This window comes from Callorhinus ursinus, unplaced genomic scaffold, assembly GCF_003265705.2.
Source record: "Callorhinus ursinus isolate GAN/ISIS: 27379988/994484 unplaced genomic scaffold, GSC_fseal_2.0 scaffold7, whole genome shotgun sequence".
NCBI lineage: Eukaryota > Metazoa > Chordata > Mammalia > Carnivora > Otariidae > Callorhinus > Callorhinus ursinus.
In genome coordinates, this window is record NW_027397069.1 from 74,308,201 (window position 1) to 74,332,383 (window position 24,183).

Sequence of the window (24,183 nt, forward strand, 5' to 3'; positions counted from 1 at the left end):
CTTTATTCCCCTTATCTCAACAGAACTACAATTTTAAAAATGAAATGAACAGCATTTACACTATTTATGACCATGCAAGTATTGTTCAATGCTACAAAATAGTGTATTATAATCACCATTTCTTTCTTACACAGTGTGTTTTTCCTCCTGTTAATTGCCTTTCACTTTCATTAGCCTGGTTTTCCATGCATCTAAGAATTATTTTTCCCTAAAAGCTCTATTATTTCTGCCACAGATCTATCAATGATACTCTGCATAAAGTCAAACACATCATTCCTTTTACTTTCCTGGAGACTCTCCTTCCTGAGTCTTCCAACCTCCTGCTCCAATCTGGACCTATTGACTTCTAGACAACTTCGAAACAGTTATGTTGGAACTTTCCTTCCCTGCTCTCCTGTATAAATTCCATGCCTTTTTCATTCTTGTTTTACTCACTAGTTCTGCTGGAGTTCATCATCCAGCTGCCTCCCTCTTGAGCTTCTTGGCTCTTTTCCTCTTCTACAGATGTTTATAGATTACAACTTTCTTCCCTTTGTTGTGTCAACATCCCAGACATCCTTATTTCTTACAAAATATTCATTGAAATACCTTGTCTATTGTTTTCTCTCCCTTTCTTCTCAAGGGTTAATAATTTTGGAAATGTTTTCACTGTCACCTCACCAAGGTTTTGGGAGAGAAGAGAGAAACCTATGTGTTTAATTAATCATCATAAACTCTGGCATTGCATTGGAAACAAAGGACATACCCTTGATTTTAACAAAGGAGAGAAAATTAGTACATGTAGTCGATTTGGTGCTGTGAAGATGAAGGGATTCAAATCCATGGGCTTTAGTTTTATCAGTAAAATATGAGCCTAGGTCCCCAGCTGAGAGTGATGATGGAGGAAGGCCTGTAGGTAGGCTTTTGGAGAGAAGAAAATTTATCACACTGAATAGGAATTACAGCAATCAGAGAAACATGTTATGGGCTTATTTGTGACCCCCAAATACATATGTTGGAGTCCTAACCCCCAGTACCTCAAAATGTTATTGTATTTGGAGTTAAGGTCTTTAAAGAAGTGATTAAAATGAGGCTATGAAGGTGGGCCCTAATCTAATATGGCTGGTGTCCTTATATGAAGAGGAAATTTAGACACACAGATTGATACCAGACACGTGTAAGCACAGCATGATAAATGTGAAGACACAGCAAGGCAGCCATTTGCAAGCAAAGGAAAAAGGGCTGGAACAGATCCTTCCTATGGCCCTCAGAGAAAACCAACTTGCCAACACCTTGATCTCAAAACACCCAGCTTCCAAGTACTGTGAAAAAATAAATGTTCACGCCACTGTGAATTTTGTTCTGGCAGCTCTAGCAAACTAATTCACTTGGTAAGGTTGCTGGGCAGTGTTGAGTTCCAATATGGGGTTTGTGGTCATTTAAGCAGAACTTAGAGAGCTTTAAACAGAAACTAATAATCCTAATTAAGTGATTTTCTCCAGCAATATTCAGCAGTTAAGTTGGTTCTCAACAAAAGGCAAATGGTCGGGTTCATCCAGGAGATTTTCCAGGGAATACACTGGAAAGGCAAAGCACTGAAGGTGTATGTATAATCCTGATTAAATCATAAAGTACCCTTCACTTAGGGACCCAAAGCAGAAAATTAGGGGTTATACAAATGGTCACAAACTTCTGTTAATTCTCTTAACCTCCTTCTACCCCCACCACCCAAATTTCAGTACATAACTGATTATTTTAATAGCCACCACGTCTTTCTATTCCTAGTCATTTCTTCTTTCAAGCCATTCTCCACGATGCTTCCCATTATTTAACCAAACATTTTTGACAGCTCCCCATTACTTATAGGATAAAAAACTACTTAAAGTGTCATACAAGAACTTTTGCAATCCGGTCACTGCCTCCACCTTGCCTCATCGTCTATCACTTCTCTTCTGCACTCACAAATACCCTATATGGCAACTAAACTACTGGCAATTCCATGACTAATCATTAGACTGTTACTTCTACCTTTACTTCCTACCAGGCAAACTAAGAATTTGTTCAAAGATCACCTCTTCTGAAGTTAGTTTCCTGACTCTTCCGGTAAGGTTGACAAATGACCATTTCCCTGGATTCTTATTATATCTTATACTTATATCCATGAAGTCGATCTCATGCTATACTACTTACACTGTGCCTTTTATCCAGTAAGACAGTAAACTCCTTGAGCTTAATGATCAATAGCATCAGGATGTCATGACAGATCTTCCATAAATATTTGCAAAGTGAACAACTGGATGATACACAGAGCTGTAGCTGTATTACAGATAGAAAGGAGTGACTGTTCATAATGTACAGGTTGGCACATATTTTATTACAATATAATCAGCTGGCTGGCAATGAACTCTGTTGTTGATAAAAAAAGATTATGATGGCTATGGTGGTAACAGTTGTAGAGTTTCAAGGAGAAAAGTCAACTGTTTCAACAGTATTGCTTTGGCCAAGAAGTGATTTAAATCAAAGCTATAGCAGCTAGTGTACTACATTAAAATGAATATGGTCTTTAGATAAACCTAGTCCTGAATTCTACCTTTATTGTTTGTTAGCTGTGTGAACATGGGAATGTTGCTGACATTTCTGAGCTTCAGTTTCTAACCTGTACAGTGGGGATAAAATACCTCTCTTCTCATGAACTGCCTTGTATTTCTTCAGACTCAAGATTTTAGAATCTTTTTCCTTCTCTAAGATTCAAGTTAACCATTGCTTTTTCAAACTCCAAAGTCAGTTTCTGAGTCACATGAGTATCAAAGCAACATAGTTACAGTTTTAAGCAGGTCCCCTGAGCCCCCTTCCCTCACCTTTCTCCTAAACAGCATCAGCTGTCACCATTTCCAGATATGAAAATAAAAGGTCAAACTAAATTGCTCATATGAATCAGACATTTCTGTAAACGACAAAAAGCATTCAACAAGTATTTATACACCACTAAGAATGACATATTAGTAACAGTTCAGCTTGGTTAAGCATTCAACTATCATGTGGCAGGTACTTTTCAGGTGCAATCAATCAAAAAAGAAAAAAAAAACTAGTATGTCCACCAAAGCCGATACATCCCAATGGCAGATATTTAAATGTAAATCACGAATCATTCATATTAATGAAGGTAACAGTCAATGTTGGCAAATGAGATTGGCACTCTCATACATTGATCTTTTCTATAATCTTTCTGGAAAGCCACTAGCAATATGCATCACGATCTTTAAATGTTAAGTTTCTAGCTCTAAATTCTATTTATCCATATAGACTCAATATATGTTTCATCTCTGGGTAATGGGATTGAGTTATTTTTCTTCTATGTGTTTTGAAAATGTTCTATTAAATATATACATAGCAGTTACGATTTCTAGATTATACAGAAACTGAAATCCAAGTCTCATTCATCATTGGGTATGATTTTGGACAAGTTTCTTAAATATTTCCTCACATGTAAAATAGCCCCAGGTGATAGGATTACTATTTTTGGTAACACCTGTAAAGTGCTTGACTATTACATTCTGAAAAAGGTTTGAAAAAACAAACATCTTCAACCGGTGGACTGTAAGGTTATTACATCCCAGAAAGGTTTTTAAAAATTTTTATTTTTAAAGATTTATTTATTTGAGGTGGGGGTAGGGGCAGAGGGAGAGAGAATCTTAAGCAGATTCCCCCCAGAGTATGGAGCCCTATGCAGGGCTAGATCTCACCACCCTGAGATCACCATCTCAGGGGAAACCAAGAGTTAGAATGGCTTAACCGATTGCGCCACCCAGGTACCTCAAAAGAGGTTTTTAAAATACAACTTCATGTGGCAGTTCTGATGAGTACCTTTTACTTTATTTAAATGTCTTTTAGTAGCAATCCCAGAAGAAAATGCTATTTGTAGGTGTATGCGTAACTGAAAAAAAAATTTTTTTTTAATTATGTTTAGGCAATTATTCTTTTGAAGAAAGGTAAGCCCCCATCAAGTATCTCATACTTAAGCACAGATTCAAAACCACAGTTTGTAGCTTTTTTGGAAGTTTTCATCCAAAATACATTTTATAACCTCTGTGACCTAGGAAATCTCTTGTATCTTCCCATCAGGGTAACGGAAAAGGAAACATGACAGACTGGACTAGACAGGACTATAAAGAGTTTGGAGCCCCAGATATTCTATACGCAGACTACACTCATGCCTGCTGTTCAATAAGGCTGGTCCAAATGCTCATTTTTCTCCCCAGAGGTTACAGTTTTTCGGTTCCAGAATCGGGTCAAGAGGTGGCAGCCCTGTAATCCGTCCAACTGAAAGGTGGTGGTTACGGGTTAGGACCACTTCTTGGTGACATTGAGATGGTCGAGCTGGTCTACCACAAATCTGTCGGGGGGGAACTTGGACATGCTGGCCGCCTTGATGGCCTCGAAGGCCGCCGCCCTGCGCTCCGCGGCGTGGCCGTACTCCTGCTCCGCGGTAAGATAGGGCATGCTCAGCCAGTAATGGTTCTCCGCCTCTATCTCCAGGCGACGGATCATACTCTGCTTCGCGTGGAAAGACACGGTCCGCGGCCGCCGGTGCTTCCCAATCCACTGTCTGCCAGAAAGGCGATTGCGGCGGAGGAGGGCGGTCAGGAACATGGTACCTGCTGAGACAGGGCAGAAGTCGCTCAAGAACTGTTCGGCCGCGGGAAGAAGCAAACGCGAGCACGCGCAACACGGTTCTCTTGCCACTCGGCCATCCTCAAGGACGCACACCGCACCCCAAATGAAGCGGGGAGCCCAACCAGGCGCGACAGGGAAAAGAAGAGGACTCGTGAAAGAACGAAATATGCCCACCAACTCACCGACCGCGTTCCTCAGGACACCCCACACACTCCGCAGGCCAGCGAACACGACCCCGGAAGTGCGCGCGTCCCTCGGAACCTCCTTGCCTCTTCCCGCGAGACTTCAGTTCTCGCGAGAGAGGACTTGTGCGACGCCGCGGAGCCAGGGACGCTTCTGGCGCAAAGAGATTCAAACTAGTGGCGGGCGTAGCTGGAGCAGTGGAATCTCCTTGCGTCTAGTGTACTGCGGAGGAGCCCTTACCCATGGATCTGATCCGAAGCTTCCACGCAAAGCTACGGTCTCTGGCCATCACCCTAGACAGCGAGACGGCTCGGCTGCAGCTAGCGCTGGACGGAGAGGAGAGCGGTGAGTGAAGCGGGCGGGCGTTGTGGCGGATCGCGGCCGCTACGACCCGCCCGGCCGCCCTCAGCCAGCCAGGAGTGAGGCTTGTCAGAAGCTTGTTTTACTTGTTTTAACAAGTAAAAACCACACACTTGAAGAAAGGTTATTTGTCTACAGTGGTGAGGAGTGCTTCGAGATACGGAATGGGGGTGGTACACCTATCAAAGTGCTGGCTGTTTGTCGTTAGCAGTCCCGAGGTGACAAGTGCCACCTATTTCATTATTCTTATGACCCCTCAAGTATGTTGTGGCTGTTTTCAGTTCTATGTACGACCACATTTGCTCTCTTCAAATAATGAAATAGCTCTATTACTGTGTTGCAAAGAGAAACAGCATAGAATAAGAATGTAAATTGACAGATTGAACTCATAATGCATACAATAATTTATACATAATATGCTTTCAAGTCACATATAATGGGTATTTATCAATAAAAATACAATATAATTAAAATTAAACAAAATGCAGCAGGGTTGGGGCGCCTGGGTGGCTCAGTCGTTAAGCGTCTGCCTTCGGCTCGGGTCATGATCCCAGGGTCCTGGGATCGAGCCTCGCATCGGGCTCCCTGCTCTGCGGGAAGCCTGCTTCTCCCTCTCCCACTCTCCCTGCTTGTGTTCCCTCTCTCGCTGTGTCTCTCTCTGTCAAATAAATAAATAAAATCTTTAAAAAAAAAATTTTTTTTTTTTTCTGAGACTTTGTCTCACCCAAATGGTCCACAGTTGCAGGAAATGCCTGATTTTCCCAGCAAACAGTATTGCCAACACAAACACTGGTACTCAATACTGCTTGCTTGCTTGCTTGCTTTTTTCTTTCTTTCTTCTTCTTCTTTTTTTTTTTAAGTAATCTCTATACCCAATGTGGGGCTCGAACTCACAACACAGAGACCGAGAGTTGCCTGCTCTTGCGACTGAGCCAGCCAGGCACCCCTGAATACTGCTCTTTAAAAAAATAAATATAGCAGAATTCGTCACCACTAATCTTTATATTAGAAATTTTTTTAAAAATTGTTTCAAGGGGCGCCTGGGTGGCTCAGATGGTTGAGCGTCTGCCTTTGGCTCAGGTCATGATCCCAGGGTCCTGGGATCGAGCCCCACATCAGGCTCCTGGCTCAGAGGGGAGCCTGCTTCTCCCTCTCCCTCTGCCTCTCTCGCTGCTCGTGCTCTCTCTCTCTCTGTATCTCTGTGTCTCAGATGAATAGATAAAATCTTTTAAAAAAATTGTTTCAAGAGTAGTTCAGATTTTGAGATTATTTTGTGTCATAATTGTAATTTGCCTTAAAATATGGTGCCCCGTAGACACAGCCTCCTTTAGTTTAGTTATATTATGAATAGTGTTCCAGCTATTTAAAAATGTTTATTCTTTTCATTGTAAAACAATACATGTACATGGCAAAAAATCTGAGGTACGAAAAAGTAGAAAGAGGAAAACAAATATTTCCTATAACTCAACCATTCAAAGACACCACTATTAGTATTTTATTATTTTGTGTTTGTCTTCTCTCTCTCTTTTTTTTCTTTTTTTGTGAGCTCTAGGCCTAATGTGGGGCTTGAACTCATGACCCTGAGATCAAGAGTCATATAGTCAAGGGACTGAGCCAACTAGGTGCCTCTTTGGGTTCTTGATGTATAGCTGAATTGCTTTCCATGAAGCTTGTGCTAATTTACCTTCTTACCAGCATATTAACTGTTTACACAAATTTTTCATTTTCTTCATTTGCAGCCAGTATGTATTACAGAAAATATGGAATTGTGATAGAGAAAAGGATCACCAAAAAATCTCACCTTTTATGATTACAGTGATGAATCAGCAGGGAGTCTGCTGGGGATTCTCTCTCTCCCTCTGCTCCTTGCCCCTGTGTGTGCATGCTCTCTCTCAAATAAATAAATCTTTAAAGGAATAAAGGCTACAATTCAGTGGTTTTTGATAAATTCACAGAGTTGTGCAACCATTATAGTAAGTTTAGGTTTTCATCACCCTCAAAAGAAACCCTCGTGACTGTTAACATCCACTCCCCATAATCCCACCCCCAACTACCACACTAGCCTTATGCAGCCACTAATCTATTTTCATCTGTATAAATTTGCCTATTCTGGATATTTCAGATAAAACGAATCATACAATTTGTAGGCTTTTGTGATCAACTTATTTTAGCATAATGTTGCAAGGTTCATTCATATCATAAGCATGTATCAGTACTTCATTCCATTTTATTGCTGAATAATATTCCATTGTATGGATATACCACATTGTGTTTATTCATCAGTTGACGAACATTTGGGTTGTTTCCACTTTTTAGTCATTATGAATGTATGTAAACATCTGTGGGTGAGTTTTTGGATGAACATAATGTTTTCAGTTCTCTTTGGTATGCTCTTAGAATTTCTGGGTCATATGATAACCCTATTTTTAACTTTTTGAAGAGCTGCCAAATTGTTTTCCAAAGTGGATGCACCATTGTACATTTCTACCAGCAATGAATGAAGGTTGTAGTTTCTCCACATCCTCATCATTTATTATTTGTCTTTTTGAATATAGTCATTCTAGTGGGTATGAACTATCACTGTTTTGTTGACTTGCACCTCCCAAATGAAAATTGGTCAGCTTTTAACAAGTGAAAGGAGATCTTCAAAGGAGGCATGTTTTAGAAAGAAAAATATTATTTAAAAAACTGCTTTTACATGATGTATATTATACATATTGCAACTGATAGTAAGGAAAGTGACAGTACGATGAGTGAAGGTTCAATAAATGGTGCCAGGTCAGTTGGACACTCATATGGAAAATAAGAATGGATCTTGATCCTTACCTCTTGCCATATAAAAAAATCAATTCCAGGTAGATTGTAGCTCTAAATGCACAAGGCAAACAGTAAAGCACTTAGAAGAAAACGTAAGTGTTGTCATTGGCAAAGATTTTAAAACTAGGAACCAGAAGGTGCTCACCATAAAAAAATTAAGTCAGATTACATTTTCTCCTTCTCCCTCCCTTCCCTTCTTTCCTTCTTGATCTGAGTATTGATCATGTAGGGTATGTTCACTTTCAAAGTGCAAGAAGCTATATACTTAAGACTTTTGTACTTTTCTGTACGTATGTTATAATTTCATAAATTTTTTTTTGTAATTGACAAGAAATAAATTCTGAATAAATATCGACAAGGATTTTATAATTCTAAGAAACAACACTAAATTATATTTTCTGTTCTTTTTCCTCCTTCTCCTTATTGCACTTTTTCCTTTCTCTATTCATATTGAAGACTGGGAAGATTACCCAATGAGAATTTTATATGACCTTCATTCAGAAGTCCAGACTCTAAAGGTATCACTTCTACAATATTAATATATCATCTTTGTGTCATAATTTTTAAAATCTAAATAGATTTAGTCAAAAGATATATTATAATGTACTTTTTTTCCTTATAAAAGGATGATGTCAGTATTCTTCTTAATCAAGCAAGTTTGGAAAGTCAAGAAAGCATTGGTTTCATAAAGGCAACAAAAGTACTGATGAAAAAAAATTCAGTGGATATCATGAAAATAAGAGAATTTTTCCAGAAGTATGGATATAATCCACGTGCCAAGAAAGATTCAGGTGTGAACAACTTGTATTTTACAGTATTTGTTTTAGTATTAAAGAAGGAAGGCAGCATGATTAAATATGACTACTCTGGGCTTGGCCATGGTTTCTGGTCTGGCTCTGCCATTATGTGACTGTCATGCGTGATCATCATTTATTCATCAAACACTGTGCTAGATGCGGTGCTGATTGGTGGTGTAAAACAAAGACAGTCCTTGCTCTCCACAAGATCTAAATCTACATGATTTTAGGATAGTTGGTTTCTAGTCTGCTCTGCCACTAAATAGCTGAGAGATTAATCTTAAAGCATGCTATTTCCTTTTTCTTCTTCTCAATTTTCTCTTACTGTAGAATGAGAAATTTGGGGCATTATAAATTGATAAAGGCCTTTTTAAGTTCTACAGTTTTAATGAAGGTTAGTATAGCATGGTGGTTTAGAATTTAGAGCCAGACTATCTGAATGCAAATCTCTAATTACACCATTTATTAGCTGTATTATCTTTGACCAGTTACTTAACATTGTACTTCAATGTCTCATCTGTAAAGTGGAGATGTTTGTATCTACCTCTGAGGTGGTAGAAGGATTGAATGAGATAAAATTTGTTTAGAACAGTACCTGGCATGTTAATCACCCAGTGTTAACTATAGTTAGGCCCATACCTGTGAGTGACTAATTTCAGTATGCTTCATTGTCTTTGTTTCTGTGAAGAGAATGATCTTTGTACATAAGTAAACCATTAATTAAATTCAGCAAATGTATATTGAGGATATGTGTGGAGGGTAAATTAAACAGTCTGCATGGTACTATGGAAAGAATTCAGTTGACTTTATTGTGAACAAGCTATGGATTCAAGTACTGGCTCCACCAGTTACTACATGTGCATGACTTTGGATAATTTCTCTGAATTGCTTTTTCCTCACTTGCAAAATGGGAATGATAATACCTCCCTATGAGGCAGTGATATGGTGATGATTTTATTAATCTCATCAGTGATAGCCTTGTGATAAATACAAGAATAGATTTTTGGTAGCCTTTATAACATTTCTCCAAATTAACAGAAAGCACAATGCCTAAACAGAACTCAATGAATCAGCAGCTCTTCCAAGGGCCAAAAGCCATGAAACCAAAGTCTGTACCTTTTTTTTTTCTTTGTATGGTACATACTCCATATTTAACACGTCCTGGTTTATCATGTATGCAAAAATAGTACCCTATCCTAATTCATTACCTGTTGCCAGTCAAAACAAAGAAAATACTACCTTTAAAGAAAACATGTGCTCCTCTTCACTTCCTCCAATCTGTTGGAGCTCTTAGCTGGCCCAGGAAATGTACAGCCTAAATTTATCCCTTTCCTATTCCTTTGGATCCAGAAGATTTTGGCAGGGATCTGTACCAATGTCTGATAGCCCCATTTTAACTATAGACCTTCCTTTAAAAGATGAAGCGAAGAGAAACAAAAAAGGTCTTTATCAGACTTACAAAAATATATTCCAGTTCATAACAAGAGAAGTACAAATATTTTCTTCTTAAAAAGAATGCAACAAACAAATTTTGGAGAAACTTTTTCCCATTTCTTTCAATATGTGCAATTGTTACAATTCGTATTTCCAATTTGGCAACCAAATGGTATCTATTCAAGGTCATCTAAAACAGATCTTTGTATTAACTCCCTCCCTCCTTATTCTTTTTTTTTTTTTTAAGATTTTATTTATTTATTTGAGAGAGAGAGAATGAGAGATAGAGAGCACGAGAGGGAAGAGGGTCAGAGGGAGAAGCAGACTCCCTGCTCCCGATGTGGGACTCGATCCTGGGACTCCAGGATCATGACCTGAGCCGAAGGCAGTTGCTCAACCAACTGAGCCACCCAGGCGCCCCTCCCTCCTTATTCTTAAACAAATGGTAGTGTTTGGAATCAAAGGATGTGGGTTCCCAAGTCTTGGCTCTTTAAATTTTAATCAGCTGAGTGTTTTCCAAAATGTTGTTTGGTACCTTTATCTATAAAAACAAGGGAAAAATATCTTAAGATATATCATGCTTGAAACAGTTAATACAAAAATTAAATGGAGAAACATTCAAATGCTTGTCCCAGGGGGGAGTTCTAAACACATTTTCATTTGTCTTCCTTCATCTCACCCTTCCCATTTTCTCTTCCTTTCTGGTACCCTTTCTAATTACTGGTTCATTTTTCTTCTCCACTGCATGCTACACATTTTACATCTGTCCTTCTGCATTTTCTTACACCCATTCCATTCTCCATACCTTTTATAAAGATTTTATTTATTTATTTGACAGAGAGATAATAGCGAGAGAGGGAACACAAACGGAGTAGGAGAGGGAGAAGTAGGCTTCCTGCTGAGCAGGGAACCCGATGCGGGGCCCAGGACCCTGGGATCATGACCTGAGCTGAAGGCAGACGCTTAACAACTGAGCCACCCAGGCACCCCTCCATTCTCCATACCTTGTTATCTCACTGAAGCCCTGTCATTTATTAAGCTAATCTCTGCCCAGATCCTGGCCAAATCCAAATGTCTTCTTTCTGGTTATCCTCTTTGACTTTCTGTTGTCTCGCACTAAAAGCTAGTATTTCTCCTTCTTAAACTCTTGGCATCATAGTGCTGTCCCGGACCTTTTAACTGCAACTTGGGTCCCACACCAAATTCATTAACCATTAATGTATGCAGGAAATGGCAAAAGATTGTGGGGAAAAGCATAGTTGTTATTCAATTATTTAGTCTGAAATGCTCAGTGTGGTGGTTAGGCATATGGGGTCTGGAGCCAGATATAACCTACTCAGGGTTGAGAAACTGTAGGTCTTTCTAATGCTCCCCTGTTATTTTCCTCAACCAGGCTTTTGATACAGGTGTTCCAGACTGAGGATAAGAATTTATCTTGGTGTAACAGTCTTTCCTTTTTAACTTAGGCATCTGCAAATGAAAAATCTAAAATAATATTATACTTTGTGTTAAGTCTAGATCATAGTTAATTCCACCCTGTGCTTAATGTCATAAAAGGGTAAAATCATTCTACAATCTATTAAGAGAGATGGGTAAATCACAGTAACTGAGGAAGTAAGGATATTTGACTTTTATTTGCATTGATTTTTCATCTTTTAACATTTAAGTTTACTTCTTAAATGTGTCATCAAAATGGGATATGGCTACACAAGAGGTACATGTCAGGAATTTCGTAAAGGGACAATTGAAATAAAACTTTAGAGACTGAGGAGGGAATCAGGACTTTTGCTGATTTGGGACATTTCAGATGGAGCTGTTTTGTATGGTTTTAGTACATGAGATTTTGTGGTTTGATGTTTGACCAAAATATGACCTCCTTGGTTCTTCCTCACAGTGGATGAACAAGAAATCATTGACTCTGAATCAGAGTCCACTAAGCATGAAAATTTTCAAATGCCTGATATGAAGGACAGTCTGTCTGATCCTGCTGTTCCGAGCAGTTCTGGTTCTGAGAAGTCTCCACGGAGTCCACAACTTTCCGATTTTGGACTTGAGCGATACATGATATCCCAAGTTCCAGCAAACCCTCCACAGGCAGTAAACAACCATGAAGAAGAGCCAAAAAATTTAACTCCATCTTCTAAACAGTCACTAGTTAAAGTACTAAAAACTCCAAAATGTGCTCTAAAGATGGATGATTTTGAGTGTGTAACTCCTAAATTAGAACACTTCGGTATCTCTGACTATACTGCATGTTTAAATGAAGATTACACAATGGGACTTAAAAATATGAAGGAGAATAAATGGTAAGCCACTTTCATAAAAGGCACATTTTATCTAACTTTCTAAATGTTTTGTATGTATTGATTTTTCCTAGAAGAGATATGACATTTCAGACCGTAACTTTCCTTCGAATGGTTTTCAGATACTTCACATTTCAAACTTCCCTGAATCAGCAATTCCGTGAATAAAGTGTGAGCTCTTGGATTTCTGGTTAGATGCTGTAGGAGTAAGACAGGCCTGATAGAGTTTGGTGTTTGGTGGGATAGAGAAAGGGTAGAGTCAGTAAGAACCTGTGAATGATTTTGCATGGAGATGTGGGGAGACAAGACTTGGGGATCCAGGATAAATCAAAGACTTCTGTTTTGTTACCTGTAATGATGCATGGGAAAACAATGAAGACAGGAAAACCTGCAGCTTGGGTTAAAGGTGAATGCGCTTCCATGTTGATTTAGAGGTCCCAGTAGAGGTGTTCTTGGGTGTAGGTATATTAATATGAATTGGGAGGTCAGTGACCAGTTTTTGTGCAGTGAATAGTGTGGAAGTGATACTTAAAGAGTTATAATGAAAATGAAAATACCCTATATTAAAGCAGCCAAGCAAGAGCTAAAGATAAATCCATATCTTTAAGAACTGTAATTATTAAAGAAGGCAAATAAACATTCAACTTAAGGAGTCAAGTAAAAACCCACAATTGTGGGACAAAGAGAAGGGAGTAAACACCAAAGATAAAATAAAATGTCATTATAAAAGATTTTTAGGAGAGTAGAGTTGATAAATCTAAGAACTGGTTCTTACTTAAACGTAAATGCAAATGACAAAATTAGGAACAAAAGGCTATATTTATTATTTTTAAAGCTATTAGAAATACGATAGGGCATAGTATTGGGAAATTGGGAAAGTTCAGATAAATGAAAATTTTTTTAAAATAATACACAAAGTTATTAAAATCAGCTTGAAGTAGAAAACCTGTATAGACAATTGTATTGTGGGTCCCAGCACCTCACCTGGACTCTTCAGATTCATAAAACCTCTTTTCCATTTCCTCACTAGTAAAATGTGTATAATCATACCATCCGGCTTACCACACAGAGTTAATGGAGGATAATGGATAACAAAGTTATAAATTGCCTTAAGAATGAGATGCTATGAAAATAATGACCTTTAAAAAGAACTGTCATTATCAGGGGTCTATAAACTACTGCCATAGGCCAAATCCAGCCTGCTGCCTATTTTTGGTAAATAAAGTTTTATTGGAGCATAGACTAAAAAAAGTTCTTTTTCTAATAGTAGAATAAGACAGAAAAACGCTGTAGTTTAGTTTATGAGATTGACATACCCTTGATACAAACATTGACAGTACACAGAAGGAAACTACAGCCGATCTAATTTATGAACATGGATGTAAAATCCCAGTTAAAATACAAAGTTGAATTTAACAGAATATTAAAAGTACAGTGGACAACTTTCAAGTTAAGCTTATCCTAGGAATGCAAAGATGGTTTAATACTTGGAGACTCATAAAATACATTATTTTAATGACTTTATAAAAGAAAGGATAATCTCAATAGATACCAGTAAGGAATTTGATAAAATTTGACACTCGTTCATCATTTAAAATGCTTGGTCAAACTCGAAATAGACTACTTCATTAACATGATAAACTATGGATATCTCACTTAATAATGAAGCTATCTTGATGGTTTTGAAACCATGAGCTATATAATTCCTATATTTGAACTAATGAGTTAAGCGTATGGCTTACCCTTAAGTCAGAGTTTCTTAACCTGCTTCTAAGTCACACCTGTCAATACAAAGTAGTGTATAACCTTTTTTGAGCCATGGATATACATTAATTAAAAAAAAAAGATTAGTTCCATGGGACTTCTGTTCCATAAAACAGAACTGAATGTTTGTCCAGACTTGATGATATATAGTAAGATGGAATTTTTTTCCTAGAGGTTCAATATTAACTTTTTTAATCTTATAATTTCCCTATGAATTACACCAGTGAAGAGGCCATAGAACCAGAACCAATGACCAGTGATAATTTCTTTACCACTCCTGGCCTCCAGCAGTTGAAAAAAAATGGTAAGTGTAAAAATCACATTACTTCTCAGCTATTCTCTTTCTAGATTATCTTTGTACAAAAATGGTTCTGTCATCTTAGACATTCTCATAGCCCCCTGCATCTTTTCAGTTCATAACATTGGATTATAGAAAGTACCATCCCATCCAGGTGCAGCATGATTTCATACTAGAGAAAGATATAACTCTCTGGTATGTTTTTCATATTTTTTCTGATTATAGTCAATATCTGTCAGCTTGTTGTTTTTAGCATTTTAACGTAAAACATAAATATTCAGTCACCAAACTTTTGATACAGAGCCAATAAGTACCTTTTTTTTTTTTTAAGATTTATTTATTTATTTTAGAGGGGGCGGGGCAATGGAAGAGGGAGAAAGAAACTTTCTTTCTTTCTTAAGTAGACTCTGAGCAGCAGAGTTCAGAGCCAGATTCGGGGCTTGATCTCACAACCCTGAGATCACGATCCCAAGATTATGACCGGAGCCAAAACCAAGAGTCTGATGCTTAAGTGACTCTGCCATCCAGGTGCCCCCAGTAGTACCTTTTTAAAATATAGCATCAGCTATTGATTAGAATTCGACATTATTTTTCTTACATAAACCATACTCAGAATACATTAGCTACCATTTCAAATTCTGTTTTTTTAAAATACTACAAGAACTTAAAGAAAATTTTCATGTAGTATTTTTATATTTGCCCCACCAAACATGAAAATATTAGTTTTCACAAAAATATAAAATATTCTAGAGATTGTGATTTTTTTTTAAATATTTTTTTAAAGATTTTATTTATTTATTCATGAGAGACAGAGAGAGAGAGAGAGGCAGAGGGAGAAGCAGGCTCCCAAGGAGCAGGGAGCCTGATGCGGGACCCAACCCCAGGACTCTGGGATCATGACCTGAGCCGAAGGCAGACGCTTCACCATCTGAGCCACCCAGGCGCCCTGTGATTTTTTTTGATTAATTATTTACAATTGTCTAATCTATATCATTTATTGACATATTTTTTGAAGTAACTTGTCTTTATCAGGTCTTTCCAAGTTTATGAACATATTTTCTTTTTTTTTTTTTAATTTGTTTATTTGAGAGAGAGAGAGAGGGCATGAGAAGGGGGGGAGGGTCAGAGGGAGAGGCAGGCTTCCCTCCGAGCAGGAAGCCGGACATGGGACTCGATCCCAGGACTCCAGGATCATGACCTGAGCCAAAGGCAGTCGCTCAACCGACTGAGCCACCCAGGCGCCCTATGAACATATTTTCAAAAAAAATTCTCTTTTTGTACTAATTTCACTGACATATACTATTGAATTATGTTCCTAAATTATCAAGTACTTTTTTTTTTAAAGATTTTATTTATTTATTCATGAGAGACAGAGGGAGAGAGAGAGAGAGAGAAGCAGAGGGAGAAGCAGGCTCCCAAGGAGCAGGGAGCCCAATGCGGGACCCGATCCCAGGACCCTGGGATCATGACCCGAGCTGAAGGCAGACGCTTAACCATCTGAGCCACCCAGGCGCCCATAAACAGAAGTGAAAAAATACAAATGACTTCTAGTAAACTTAGAGCTCAGCTTGTAGGAAAGAAAGAGCCTGTCTGTACCAAAGAGAGGGAGAGAGTGGACCATCACCTCGTATATACCCAGAGTTAATTCCCAATGGAGCATAAACTTTTTAGAAAATGATGAAGGAGGAGAATATCTGTATAACTTCTAAAGTGGGATGGATTTTTTAAAGAATAGCTTCCTGACTGAAAGCCTTCAGTGTACCACAGGCAGTGTATCTTATGAAGGGAGTGGCAAGCTCAGGCTTATCCACTAGTACTTTGGTTAAGTGGAGGCTTGTTAAGAGAGTTTCTGTTGTATTTTAGCTTGACCCTATTCTTGCACCACAAAAGTACCATTATTGCAGTCCGTGCTTGGGAAAATTTAGTAACTTGTTTACCATTTTATTTACTGTTGCTTCTTATATCCCACTCATTCTTTCTGGGTTTAGTTTTCTTCTTGTTAAAGCACATCCTTCAGCAGTTCTTTCAGAGATGTTATTTCTAGTCTGTGAGAAGTCATCTCTGGTTTTGTGTCTGAAGACATCTTTTTTTCCTTCTCATTCATTTTTGAACAATAATTTAACTGGATATAGACAATAGATTGACAGTTGACTTTCTTCAGTATTTTATAAAGAAATTATTTCATTGTCATCTGGTGTCCATTGCTGATAAGCAGAGTGCTGTGGGTCTAATTCGATTTAGTGTGTAGATTTTTGGTCTTTTCTTCCTGGTAGTCAGTAAGGGGTTTTTTTTGTTTGTTTGTTTTAATTTTATTTTATTATGTTATGTTAGTCACCATACAATACATCATTAGTTTTTGATGTGGTGATCTACGATTTATTGTTTCATATAATACCCAGTGCTGCATGCAGTATGCGCTCTCCTTAATACCCATCACTGGACTAACCCATCTCCCCGCCCCCCAAGATTTTTGTCATTGTCTTTGATATTTTACATTTCTCTGTAATTTTAAAATATGTTTATTTGTTTTTATTTATTATGTTTAGAATTTGATATGATTTTCTTTCTTTCTTTCTTTTTTTTTAAAGATTTTATTTATTTATTTGACACACAGAGCGAGAGAGAGAGAGAGAGAGAGGGAGAGAGCACAAGCGGGGGGAGCGGCAGACAGAGGGAGAAGCAGGCTTCCTGCATGAGCAGGGAGCCCGATGTGGGGCTCGATCCCAGGACCCTGGGATCATGACCTGAGCTGAAGGCAGCGGTTTAACCAACTGAGCCACCCAGGCGCCCCAAGAATTTGGTATGATTTTCAAACTAAGGACCCATGTCATCAATTTTGGAAAATACTCTGAGATTATTTCTTTAACAAAATTACCTCTTCCCTAATTCTTCAATTTTTTTCTCCTGGAGTTCCTGTATTTTAGAATGTTATCCTTCAGTCTCCTTGGTTTGTTAAATTCCTTTTGATATTTCCCTTCCTTTTCTCTATGCTACCTCATGCTTTAGTTAGAACTTTTTTCTACTTTGCTATTTTTCTCTTACCCTGAGTCTAAATTACTATTTTAATCTATTGAAGTTTTACTCTGGTGACTACATTTTTCTTTCAAATGTGACTGTTCTTTTTCCTTCCATAATACTGTTCCCTTGCCTCATGATTTCTGTGCCTTCCTTTATCTCTTTGAACATTTTAAACATACGTATCTGGAAGACCGTTTAAGGTGTGGATACTTTTGTTTATTGCTCTGATTCTTTTTCTTGGAGGTGCATTTCCTCACAGGCTTTCGATTTTTAACTGTGAACTCCTCTCCAGATGACACTGTTTTCAGTGGAAGTTCTGGGAGCCATGGGTTGTCCTATGGAGCTGTTTCATGCTCACCCCAGCCAAGGCCCCACGGTTTACCAGTTGCCACAGAGGTTTTTAGGTGAACTGCTTGACTCAGGAGCCCTGCAGCTGGACTCATAGGGTGAACTCAGAACCCACAACGCTGTGCTGCGTGGGGTTGATACTCTGATTATCAGTTTTTTCCGAAGACTTAACCCTTAACCCTTAGCCTAGCTGACTTCATTCTGTTCCCCTGGAGCCGGCGCCAGTGGGCAGGTGTTTTCCAGTTTCTGCTTCACACACCTCACTGCTCTTGCAGGCTCTCGGCTTGCTGCAGAGTGCTCCGTTCAGCGCCCCGCGGCTGGGGCCTGTGCCCCTAACTCCGTCTGTTCTAGTCCTGGAACCCCAGGTGTTTGGGCGCCTACGTGGGAGTTTCAGATTAAGTAGATGTTAGCATCTGACTGAATCTGCTCCAGCTCCTTCTCTTCGTGTTATACCAAAGCTGAATCCCCACTCTGTTGTTCTCCTTCCCTTCCTCCCCTAAAGTGATGATGATTCTAGACTTGTGTTTGAAAATTTCATTTAAGTTGCAACATCCAATTTGTATTCTTCTGCCACTTGCTTTTTTCACTCAATTCGTGTAAATCCAGTTCGTCCATTTTAATTGTTAAGCATTGTATGAATAAGCCATATTATATTTATTTACTTGCTTATTAAGGAGTAGTTGTTTTTTACTATTACAGGCAGTGCTCTGATGAAATTGTTCCTTGTACACGTGTTACTCACATCTAGGAGTTGAGTTTCTAGATCAGAGGGGATGCACATCTTCCTGTATTCTAGAAAATGCTGACTTGCCACTTGAGGGTTGTTGTCCTGATTCTCACCAGCAGTGTTTACATTTCTGTTTCTCCATTTTTTTTTTAAGATTTTATTTATTTATTTGAGAGAGAGAATGAGAGAGAGCATGAGAAGGGGGAGGGTCAGAGGGAGAAACAGACTCCCCACTGAGCAGGGAGCCCAATGCGGGACTCGATCCCGACACTCCAGGATCATGACCTGAGCTGAAGGCAGTCGCTTAACCCACTGAGCCACCCAGGCGCCCCATCTTTTTTTTTTTAAGATTTTATTTATTTATGTGACAGAGAGAGACACAGCGAGAGAGAGAACACAAGCAGGGGGAGTGGGAGAGGGAGAAGCAGGCTTCCCACCGAGCAGGGAGCCCGATGCGGGGTTCAATCCCAGGACTCTGGGATCATGACCTGAGCTGAAGGCAGACGCCCAACGACAGCCCCCCCCGGCACCCTCTGTTTCTCCATCTTTACCAGCACTTGATTTTTAGACTTCATAAAATTTTGCTAGTCTTCTCATTTTTCTAACACTTTTTCTCTTTGATTTTTTTAAAGGTTTATTCATTTATTTTAGAGAGAGAGTGTGTGAGCAGGGGGGAGGGGCAGGGGGAGAGACTCTCAAGCTGACTCCCCACTGAGTGCAGAGCCCGATATAGGGCTTGATCTCACGACCCATGAGATCATGACCTGAGCCAAAACCAAGTGTCAGCAGCTTAACCGACTGAGCCACCCAGGCACCCCTCTTTGATTTTTTTTAAGATTGCTTTCATGATACTATGTGTTAGAGGTATTAAATGTCTGTATAGCCATGATTCTGTTTCTGGGATCTGATAGTCAATTACGGCTTTAGAATAAATGCTAATGTCTTAGAAGGTAGGTGACCTCCTTGCCCTCTTCCTCCTCCTGTTTCTTCTTCAGAAATTTTATTTTCTCCATAAAGATCTTACGGATTTTAATAGATTTACATGTAGGTGTCTTTTTGTCTTTGTTGCTGTTGTAAAAATGATCTTTTTTTTTTAAAGATTTTATTTATTTGAGAGAGAGTGGGAGCGAGCATACAAGCAGGGGGGAGGAACAGAGGGAGAGAGAGAAGCAAGCTCTCCACTGAGCAGGGAGCCTAACGCGGGGCTTGATCCCAGGACCCCAGGAATCCTGGGATCATGACCTGAATTGAACGCAGATGCTTAACTGACTGAACCACCCAGGTGCCCCCAAAAATATCTTTTCTCAAATAATGTTTTTAATTGTTTGTTGCTCTTTTGCTAGAACTATTTATATTTTATTTATTTATATTTATTTTATATATTGCCCTTATACCTTGCAGCCTTGCTGAGCTTTTATTAGTGCCAATGATAACTAGATAAGCAAATACAGTTTTTTTTCTTCCTGTCAAGCACACATGTCAAGCACACATGATAGCTATTTCTTAAGTTATTAAAAATAAAGTGCACAAATTATATTGACTATGATTATAACCTAAAAGTTGAAATAAGTTGCTTATTTCAACTTGATTTTCAAATGTGTATTTTCATGCCATTGCTTGTGTCTTTTAGATGCCGACTATACGGATTCTCCCTTGGCACCTACATTCTGCACTCCTGGTTTGAAAATTCCTTCTACAAAGAACAGTACAGCTTTGGTATGTTTCCATAACATTGAAAGCTCTAATCTTTTTCCTGATGACTCGTATACCTACTATTTCTAGCCTCAGTCTGTTTTAAAAACTTAGACTATTGTATGTCAACTATACATCAGTTAAAAAACCCACTTAGATTAATGCAGCCTTTAAAAGTATTTTTACATATTTCTGGAGGGGAATTTAGCAGCGTATAGCAAAAGCTTTAAAATTTTTTCATACCCTTTAACCATATCTCAGAATTTATTTTAAGGCACATTGGCACAAAGAATTATAACAAGGAAGTCATAGAAGAAGGAACAGCATTATTTATAAGAGCAAAGAATGGGAAAAATCTGAATGTCAAAGTGGTAGCGGAGAAGTGAAATACACTAAAGTATATGTTTTAAAGAACAGATAAGAACATAAAAAGAATGTTTTTCAAGAAATATTTAATGATGGAAAATGACATGCATGTGTATGGATATACCAACACACACAATATACTTTATTTCAAGGAAAAAGAACAAAAGAATGGATAGAAACACACCAAAATGTGATTATCTCCAGGTGATAGATTTAAGGATGAGTTTTAGGCTTTTTCCAAATATTTCTCAATGAACAAATTCACTATAAGCATACCTCATCCCTTTTTTGAAGTCGCTATGAACACTTAAGACAACCAGTGCAGAAGACTGGGCTGTCATAAAATGTGACAGTACATCTGTGGAGCTAATTTTTTACTTTCAAATATTTGATGAATTTAAAATTAAATAGCCCCATGTGGCTTGTTGCTGCTGTATTGGACAATGTAGCTCTAGACCAACAAAATGCAATTGGTATCAGTTGCAGTATCTCTCAGGTTATTGCCTGCTAGTACTTGCCTCTTACACTTAATCCACTCCTTGTGTTCCAGTGTGGCAGGCCCTGTACTGGTGTGACTCCCTCTTTATTAACTCTGACCCTAGGGAGATGAGGGGATTTACTGGATTGGTGAGTTTAGCATGAATTGCCTGCTAAGCTTACTTACGTCAGATGGGCTTTCTTGGTCTCCAGAGTGAGGGCGTGTGGTAACACTTGTGCTCATCCATGCTGTTACTCTCACCTGGCCCAGCTTAGTGCTGCCTGAAACTGGGTGGGGGAAATCCATCTAAATCGGGTTCAGTCAGGCCCGTTTAGTTTTCATATTAAGCTGTAGCTCAGCCATTATCAGTAATAAAGGATGGTATCTTGTCCTCCCTCTGCCATTTCTTTGTTTTCTCAATTTTCTTTAGTAATCGGTTGAAGAAGAACAGGTCATTTTTGTGCTTACTTCTGTGTCACTTTTGTACAACAGAACTAAAATTGACTAATAATTTTTGTTGACTGTATTTTATGCCATCATAACTTAATGATTTCTTTTTGTTCAATAGGGGTCCACAGATTACCCATTATCAAAAACAAATAGTTCATCAAATGATTTGGAAATGAAAGACTGTACGTCATTAGTTTTAAATTCAGACAAGTGTTTTGAGAGTTTTGTGGATCCCTCTTCTCCTGTAATTTCTTCTTATGAGAATCTGTTGAGAACACCTACACCTCCAGAAGTGACTACCATTCCAGAAGATATTCTCCAGGTTGTTTTTCCAGGCTGTTTCTTTCTCTGATACATTCTTTTCAAAGTTAGATATTTATATTAAAGACCTGATAAAACTATATAAACTGTCTTATTTCTCATTGGGCTAATGGGCTGGTTCATGTACTGAGAAAATCTAAATTCTGTGCCCTTCTGAGAGTACCTGGCTGAGGCTCTTCTGAGCTGAGTACAAGCTCATGACTTCATCATACTTTTATGTCCTCATGCTGCATTACCTTTAACTACATGTTCTGAAATGTATTCTTAGAATATTTTGTAATAATTGTTCAACTGCAATTGCCATGTTGACCATTGTTTTCATTGGAGGTATGGCTGGCAAAATCAGAAATGTCATTTACCCTACATTGCCCAGTGTACAGTATCATGAATAGCTTAGATCAGTGTTTCTTGAACCCAAGACATCTTGGACCTCAGTATGAGAAACATTGATTTAAATGTTAGCATATCTGATTCTTTAGTATATCATCATTTACCTCTAGTCTACTCCTGATCTATATACCGACTGCCAGATCTACTAAATAACCACCAGTCATGCCCCCCACCCTTAATGGAAGTTAGAGTACTCGGCAGAATGGCTTAGGCAAGTGGAATTGTTAAGAACCGTTCTAGCAACTGACCCAGCTTGTGGAGAGCTGTGGGAAGGATGAAACTACTTGGAAGAATACCTAAATGCCATTAGAGCAGACTCATCCTGTGATAATCAAGAAAGTAGTTGTTACCCTTTTTTCTTTGTCTTCTGTTTTCCTGGGCATTATAAGAAGTGGAGTGAGCATATTCTGTCTTTATAGGAGTTATCTAGAGTTTCCACTTTGCTGTGGTTGATGCTTTTCTTTTTATTTCTATATGAAAGAGGGGAAACCTTGTATTTAATGTATCACCTATGTATGAAAAAAATCACAGCTGATATTTCAGACTCTTATAATCTTTAATAGCTGATGATCTTTCTTTTGAGCATGTTATCTTGCCTCCTTCCTATATACATTTTCCCTAACAACTTTGTAAAGGCTTAATTTGCTCTCAGGGATGCATTGCTGCTTACTCCTATTAATCTTAGAGTACCTTTTAGAAGGCTTTAGAAATCAAGCCTCCAAATTCAATTTCTAATAACTCCATCTTTTCTTTGCTGTTGAACATCTGTCTGTGCTGCTGAAAAATAATTACTGTTTCAAATAATCCCTATCTTTAAATTTTTCTTGGCTTTTCTTGAATGTTTTATAAGACCTTCCAAATTTGCGTTGTTCCAATGACTTGATAAAAAGGAATGTTTTGTTTCAGATTTTATCAAAATATAACTCAAACCTAGCAACTCCAGTAGCAGTGAAAGCCATGCCACCCAGCAAAGGGTTCCTCACTAGATACGAAGGACCGAACATCCGAGGTGTTGGCAACAAAGAAAATTGGTGAAGGTATGTTACCATTGTAAATAAATTATTTGTGTTATTTAAGGAGAACATTTAAAAATTAACATTCGTATGGTAGTAAAAAAAAATTTTAATTTTTTGGGGGGGCGGGTAGTAAAACATTTTTTAATTGACATTTGCCAGCTTAGGTTAACAGCCTCTCTTGATATAGAGCTTGTTATCCCTGGAATTCAGACTCCCACACGAGCACGTGGGATGACATCATGGGGAATCTATAGCCAATTATTTTATGATTGTAAAAATATATAGCCATAATATTCTGTCATTTGTTTTGTTGATGTCTATTAATTATGCTTGATTAAATTTTTTTAAAAAATTGTATCTTTTTGCAGAAATTCTAGTGGATCCACCCATTGTAGAAACTTAACAGAAAGATGAAAGCAGAGCTGGACTTACTGTTATTCACATTGCCCTAATCTTCCCCTTTTATAAAAACCAACCCATATTAAAGATGAACATGGACACTGGTGTCATAACATGGTTTGTTGTTTTTGTTTTTGTTTTTAAGTACGCTCCATGCCCAGTGTGGTGCTTGAACTCACCACCCTGAGAACAAGAGCGGCCTGCTCTACTGACTGAGCCAGCTGGCGCCCTTGTTATATGCTTTTTATTGAGATTTGATTTAGTTTAACCTCGGTCTTAGAGTTTTCAGAGATCATTACTATTTCATTGATTTCACATTGACCCTGCCTAATCTGACAGAATGGCTGAGTAATATTAGGAAGCAGGGCA

At 38.4% G+C, this 24,183-nt stretch overlaps 2 protein-coding genes across 4 annotated transcripts; one reads left to right on the plus strand and one right to left on the minus strand.

Annotated features, from left to right (window-relative positions):
- Nucleotides 1-2,332: 2,332 nt before the first annotated feature.
- On the minus strand, nt 2,333-4,917 carry MRPL57 (mitochondrial ribosomal protein L57). Of its 2 annotated transcripts, none has more exons than XM_025875199.2 (2): nt 4,836-4,917; nt 2,333-4,634 (listed from the first exon to the last, which is right to left on the minus strand). In XM_025875199.2, exon 2 carries the CDS (start codon nt 4,627-4,629, stop codon nt 4,321-4,323), a length of 309 nt encoding a protein of 102 aa, XP_025730984.1. In that variant the 5' UTR covers nt 4,630-4,634; nt 4,836-4,917; the 3' UTR covers nt 2,333-4,320. The 2 variants fall into 2 exon arrangements, with proteins under 2 accessions (XP_025730984.1, XP_025730983.1); XM_025875198.2 differs by having other exon boundaries at nt 2,333-4,637.
- A 35-nt stretch (nt 4,918-4,952) lies between these two features.
- SKA3 (spindle and kinetochore associated complex subunit 3) lies at nt 4,953-23,939 on the plus strand. 2 transcript variants are annotated; one of them, XM_025875197.2, is made up of 9 exons: nt 4,956-5,181; nt 8,470-8,531; nt 8,639-8,804; nt 12,139-12,550; nt 14,536-14,615; nt 20,333-20,418; nt 21,807-22,010; nt 23,306-23,436; nt 23,784-23,938. In XM_025875197.2, the coding sequence occupies exons 1-8, from the start codon at nt 5,079-5,081 to the stop codon at nt 23,432-23,434; spliced, it is 1,242 nt and encodes a 413-aa protein (XP_025730982.2). In that variant the 5' UTR covers nt 4,956-5,078; the 3' UTR covers nt 23,435-23,436; nt 23,784-23,938. The 2 variants fall into 2 exon arrangements, with proteins under 2 accessions (XP_073750889.1, XP_025730982.2); XM_073894788.1 differs by lacking the exon at nt 21,807-22,010 and having other exon boundaries at nt 4,953-5,181; nt 23,784-23,939.
- Nucleotides 23,940-24,183: the final 244 nt, after the last annotated feature.

Coding starts and splice junctions, on each gene's coding strand:
- SKA3 (XM_025875197.2), top strand. CDS start 5,079: ATGGATCTGATCCGAAGCTTCCACGCAAAGCTACGGTCTCTGGCCATC. Junction 5,182..8,469: donor GCTGGACGGAGAGGAGAGCG/GTGAGTGAAGCG, acceptor TTCATATTGAAG/ACTGGGAAGATTACCCAATG. Junction 14,616..20,332: donor CCAGCAGTTGAAAAAAAATG/GTAAGTGTAAAA, acceptor TGTGTCTTTTAG/ATGCCGACTATACGGATTCT.
- MRPL57 (XM_025875199.2), bottom strand. CDS start 4,629: ATGTTCCTGACCGCCCTCCTCCGCCGCAATCGCCTTTCTGGCAGACAG.